The 6,417-nt window shown below is 37.8% G+C and overlaps 1 protein-coding gene across 2 annotated transcripts in view; it reads right to left on the bottom strand.

Annotated features, from left to right (window-relative positions):
* Nucleotides 1-4,367: 4,367 nt before the first annotated feature.
* grik2 (glutamate receptor, ionotropic, kainate 2) overlaps nt 4,368-6,417 on the bottom strand; it is a 120,561-nt gene continuing 118,511 nt past the window's right edge. For both annotated transcript variants that reach the window (XM_027015447.2, XM_027015456.2), the window contains one exon: nt 4,368-6,215. In XM_027015447.2, coding sequence (XP_026871248.1) covers nt 6,051-6,215 — 165 coding nt within the window. In that variant the 3' untranslated portion in view covers nt 4,368-6,050. The remainder of the gene's footprint in view (nt 6,216-6,417) is intronic.

The raw sequence follows: 6,417 nt of genomic DNA, 5'->3' as shown, positions 1-6,417 counted from the left end.
GTGTGTGTAATGAAGGTTCTGGTGAGTGGACAAGGGTTCTCATTCTCATTCATCTCCTCAGGGTGAAGGCAATCCTTGCCTCAGTTTTTGATCTGCAAGATTAAAGCCAAAAGGAAGTGTTATGACACAAGGTTAAAGAGACACAGTCCCTACATATCATGGTGTTTCTGAGGTTTTCTTCTCCTTGGCCTGCAAAATACTTTTTAAAGAGTCTTCAATTAAAGAGACACCTGGGACATCCGGAAAATATTTCTTCATATTACTTCATATTACTGGTCCTCTGATTAAAAAAAAAAAATCAGGCTGTTCAGGTTGAGTGGTCTTGAGGAAATGAATCATGGACAGCCCTCTATAAGAAATAGCAAATGAGTTCAATGTGTTGTTATGAACCCCCAAATTATAGAAAGTGAAATGAGATACTCCATCATAAGATCCTCTTAAAGTGTAACACATTCTGCCTAATGATTGATCAGCTAACCTAACCAATCTTTAAAACCCCCATGGAGCAATATACTATGTTCACTGCTTTCCTGATAGGCATATATGATTATGTACCTTTTTTTTTTTACTGTGTATGTGTGTGCGTGAGTGCGTTTATATGTAAGATAAAGTTAAATGAATTACAAAGTTGACTCCGTAAGCATTTTGATTAAAAAAGACTGAACATAAAGAAAAAAAAAACAAGAATACAAAGGATGATTCTGGTGGGCAAGGAGACACTCCGTAGTTTAAATACATTTCTAGATGTTGAAGCAAAAATTCAAGAACAGTAAGGAAGTGAGGATGACCTCACAAAAAAATCAGATGCATAAGAGGAAAGGCCTCATTGTCTTTGCTTCTCTATAAATTAATAAAACAAGCCATCAGATCTTTTCAAGCTGCTGCCCGAGCAACATCATTGGACAGATAATGTGCTAACTGCCTTGTTCTGTAAATGTGATCTAAGGATCTTTCTGGCATTTTGGGTTTTAAGATGGAGGTGTCAGAAAAGTTACCACAGTGATATCTGTCTTGTGGCAGCCAAGTATTCACGGCAGCATCACTTTCGGAACCTTCGATGCCAGATTGTCTTATCATTGTAATACTAATCCCCAGACTGGAAGGCCAGAGGTAGCATCAGCAGTATGGAACCAAACCTTAGACAGTTGTTCCAACTGAATGTTATGCAGTCTCCCTTGACTGTGCATTAAACATTCATCATCTTCTAAGCCTTTTAATCTAATTCAGGATCACAGGGGGCCAGTGCCTTTCTCGGCAGCATAGGGTAGGAAGGAACCCTGGTCAGGACACTAGTCACAGGGTACACACAAATTTAATTTAGAGATGCCAATCAGCCTAACATGCGCACCTTTGGAATGTAGGAGGAAACTGGAGTACCCAAAGAAAACCCAGGCAGCAGCCAGAATGGGATTTGAACCCAGATCACTGTAGCTGTGAGGCAGCAGACATGTATGTTCATCCAAGATGATAATTTATTTGCACCATGACTCCACAATAAATGTGTACCCTGGTGACTGAGTTTCTCTAAATCACCATCAAGTAAGTTAATATATACATATACAAATTAATATATTAATATAAAATTGATATATACATATACAAAATCAATTATATATATTTGGGGCAGGGTGTTAAATAAGTCACTAGCTATACAGAAATAAGTTTCATGTTTCATGCACAGTGTCGAAAGCAGGTTCATCACATGCACAATAACACATGCACACACAAATGAAGTACTAGTAAATATGACAGCTCAATAAATGAACAAGTGTTTTCCACAGCTTTCCCTGATCTCCAAAACAGTAAGGCTGTAAGACTTGGCACTGACAGAATATAACTGTCTCTGTGTACCAGTTTTTCCAGAGCAAGAGATTGCCTCCGTTACCATGACTATTTACTTTACTCTGATTTACTCTAAAGAGAGGATATCCTTGCCTCTCTAGTGCAGAAGTCATGCCAAAGAAAAAGGTATAATTACTTATCTGAGCACTCCAATCTCTTCTTTCATTTTCTCTCCCTTTCTCATTGGCTCATTCTTTTTCTTGCCTCTGCAGTTGGGCTGTTGGAGTGGCACTCAGCTGCGCGTAATCTGGTCATGCCCCATTAGATTTGTGTGGACCAGGTTCAGACTAATCTGTCACACTCCACAGGCTCTGGGTGGACCTATCTGAAGTGTAATTTGGGATTATGTCTGTCGTGCCTGCGTCTCTGGTTTCAGGAGGGAATCAGCACTTTTGTTGGCTCCTCCTTTCACAGCCCTAGCCTTAGGTGGCTTTATGCTGCAGAGACTGATATTCTTTGCACCTAAGAAATGTATGTATTTTTTTGTAGTTTTAATTCTCTATGGAAAAAAGAAAGTGAGAAAGTGAACAGTCTTGACAAGATTTCACTTGGGTTGGTCTTTTATTTCTCACTGTCTTCTTTTGCTTTCCCTAAGGGGATTGAGTGGGGGGGTTTCATCAGCTCACACTGTTACAGTTATAGGTGTTTGCCATTTCATTTGTTACGTTTGGGCTGACACAGCCTTTAGGATTTTATTTTTAATATAGCATGAGGAGCACACATAGGGTTTTTCAATGTGGAGGGGTTCCCTTTTTCTCTTTTAGTAGTTAGAGTGTGTATTTTCTACTGTTCTATTCACATTCAATTACATTCTCATTGTTCTTCCACCATTTGACAGGAATAGACACTACCTTGTTTCTAATGAACCATCAACTGTCTAGAGTATATGAGCACCATTTCTCGCCTATCCATAACATCCCCACTTAAAATTGTCAGGCCAACTCAGTAATCAGACACTGCTATAGTATGTCCTCAGATGCTGCTGCTGTTCTCTATGTTGAGTAATCATATCTGCAAATAAACCTTTTTTCTTTCTAAATCTGTGTTGCCAGTGTTTACTGCAATGTTCCTAAGGTTACTAATGCAGCAAGAATCTGCGATCTTACTCCATCACAACAAGCCGAGCAATGCAAAGAGGAACTGGAAAGTTATTTCGCTTTTGTGAAATTAATGTATTTTTTTAGCTAATGAATTGAAGTACACAAAAAGCCATTGTAGCCATTATTCTCAAGGACAGACCTATCAGGAGAAAAAGCAATGTCCCTTTATAGCTTTATTACAAAATGATTGATAAACATAAATTTTCTACAAGATGAAGGGAATCACTAATGACAAAGCTTACCTTCTATCTCTTGATCATTCCTCCACCTCAGCCAAGATAATTAGGCAATTAGTGATAGCATGTATGTTCGTTATCTAAACCCCAACTAAGCAGAGCACCTTGTTGTCAATCTGATAAAGAAATAGCTGAAAATGGACCACACATACACACATCTTTGAGTGAAACACTCTGGGCTATATTCTAAAGATCTACACAATGGCAGCATTAGCCTTGTGGATTCAGAGACTTGATGAGAATTATTTCTCCACAGAATGCATTTTCTAGGTTGGGGGGGAGAGGGTCTTTAATGAGCTGGTTATGTGTGGTAGAAAAGTGTGCACACCTAATTTTGTTTTCTACAAAATATCAAGTCAAACCAAGAGATATGTGTGGAAATGTTTTGGGAAATATGTCATCTTAGCACTATAAGCCCATGATTTTAATGTTATTGATCAACAGTTTGTAGTCAATGTTAAAACAAAATTTGTGATTACACTAAACTGATTGACTGCATTGATTCCATTCCCTACAGTCTCAAAACATCTTAAGAGCATTAAACGATTAGCTTAGTCTCAAAGAGGTCACAGTGTGCAGAAGCAATTAAAGGCTAGGATAAGGCCATGGAATTAACCTGATTAGTCACATTTCACACTTTAGCTGTGTCAATGGAGATGTCCATATTTATTTGCATTCTCTGCTCTTTCAGATAGAATGTGTGGTCATCTGGATCCATCCTCACAGCTTTAACATTTGCAACATAATATTCCAAGTGTAATGCAACTGTTCAAAATCCAATCTAACACTACTGTGCATCATATAGATATGTAATATAATGTATATGTATTGTATATGTAGGAAATGAGGCTAAGAGGCAAATATGTTGAACTTTTTAATGATTTTCTTTAAACTTGTGCATCAACTTCAGACAGTAAATTGTGTGCACATTTGTTTTTGTTTTCACAACATGGTCAAAATTAGTTTATCATCTTTAAATTCTTTAAATACATCTTACTTATCTTAAACCATTTACACACATGTTCTCTGCTCTGTGTAGTAGCAGTCTGTTGGAAATCGGGGTGTAGAATGAGAAGCAACAGTGGTAGTCCTCATCCTTTTCTCTTTCTGTATATATATATATATATATATATATATATATATATATATATATATATATATATATATATATATATATGTATGTCTTTTATCAGTTTCATTGTTACTATCATTTACCCCAAGTAAAAATATCTTTCTTTAAATATGATTCATTTACATGATAAAAATAGGATCTGTCCAAAATGTGTGTGTCACTTCAACACTGCCTGGCATACTTAGCACTCTTCCTTTTGTGTGGACCTAAAAGGTGTCCCTTGCCCATGGAGGCCATATATCCTGCACACTAGCTCTGTGTTATCTTCACAGAGGTCTGGTGATGTGATGCTGGGTGTGTTGGTGTGGTCTAATGAGGCTGGTCCATGCGGACACACAGTGGTCCCAGGTCCCCCACAGCTTTACACTCTGGAATGGAGATTCCACAGGGTATCCCACCCACCAGAAGAAGACAAAGATGCCCATGGTCAATCTTGTGTTGATACAAATTATTACAAAATTTTGAATCTTTTTTATACAAAAACACCTTTTATATAAATTTTGCATTTGCACAAGTTTGTGAGGATTCCTGTTTCTGAAATCAAATCCACAAAAAGTACAAATAATTAACTTGACATTGAAATTAATCAGTTTGAGTGTAAAAAGTAAATATGCACAGGAGTTTAATTAATGAGTATGTTCATAGCTATGACTCAGTCCATCAAAATATTAACAAAAATAAATAAAATAATAAATACTTGAATAAATATAGCATGACAGCTGTGACTTTTGTTTTCAGTTACTAGTTCTGACCTACATTTTGCAGAGATGAAGAGCATCTAGAGGTCCTTCAGGGGCCAATAACAGGCACATCTCAATTTAGTGATCATCTCTTACTCTACCAATATGCATCTGATACAAAGCTAAGTAATCATAATATACTCAATGCATCTCATAACCAACACATTTTCACATTTGTATTTTTTCCTCTTAAACAATCTTCCTACTTCATTGGAAGTGGTAGTGATTTGAAATGCAAGCAAATTAAGACATTTATTGCCTGATGCATGTCACATCTCCTGCTCTGCCTTTATTGGCTTGGATTCAGCATAAGAAATGTCTTTATTACAGAACATGTTTGCTGTGGCTTTAAAGATATTTTAAGCTTCTGAACCAATTAGGCTTGGTTGCTCTTAACTGGGATTGAAACTGTCTAATTTATTTTTTATCATAAAAAAGATTCTGCACAAATATACACCTTAAAATTATGTTTTTCTTTGTGTCTTCATATAGAATTCTTTGTCCCTTTTGTATACTGTATGTGACTACATAAATCCTTCAGTTCGCTTTAATGATCTCAACAATTCTCTATGTGGCGTCTAGACAGAGAATGATCAAATTGCCCAAAGAGATTATAGATTCACAGACCTAAGCTAAAGTGAACTTAATAAAGGGACAGTCCAACTCCAACCACACACATCTTGATCCTACACCTCTGCCCTTGTCAGTTGTTTATTTCATAAGTTATCCACAACACCAGTACCAATCAGCCTTTGCCCTTGTGGCAGGAGTGATGAGGTAACTCACTTTAATTTTGCCCAGACTCAAGTTATTTCCACAGGAAATATGTCGGTTTCTTTTTTCTCCCAATAACTAATTGCTTTGAAACAATAATGACATTTAATATTCTGAGCAATCACGTTCCTAGTCTCCCAACCCCCCATGTATAAATGTAGTTGTTGCCCTAACACTCTTCCCTTTTTCCGTCTTCCATTTGAAGAAAAGATAGCAAGTGTCTACTTTAAGCCATGGTCTCTTTGCCTGGCAGTCTCCGATCATTGAAAGTGTGCATGTTGATGACTTCCTCTGTCTTGACCATGACAGTCGGTTGAGGCTTGTGTTTGAGCCGGCGTTGACACTTGAGGGACACTCGTAGCTCCTCCACCATGGCACTGCAGAAGGACCTCTGTGTGGCAGGAGAAAGAAAAGACAGCTGATCAGCTGTTCCTTCACACCCCCAACACACACACACACACACACACACACACCTTCCACTGGCTGCCTCAGCCAGAGACTGAGCTACAAATAAGATAGGATGGAGACACTAAAGAGGTGAAGGAGAGTGAATGACTGCCATGTTGCTAGCATGGGGGTAGTGGTGACTGAGG

Source organism: Electrophorus electricus, chromosome 10 (genome assembly GCF_013358815.1).
Source record: "Electrophorus electricus isolate fEleEle1 chromosome 10, fEleEle1.pri, whole genome shotgun sequence".
In the NCBI taxonomy this organism is placed as follows: Eukaryota; Metazoa; Chordata; class Actinopteri; order Gymnotiformes; family Gymnotidae; genus Electrophorus; species Electrophorus electricus.
The sequence above is the reverse complement of the archived record's forward strand: the minus strand, read 5'-3'. Positions and strand labels throughout refer to the sequence as shown.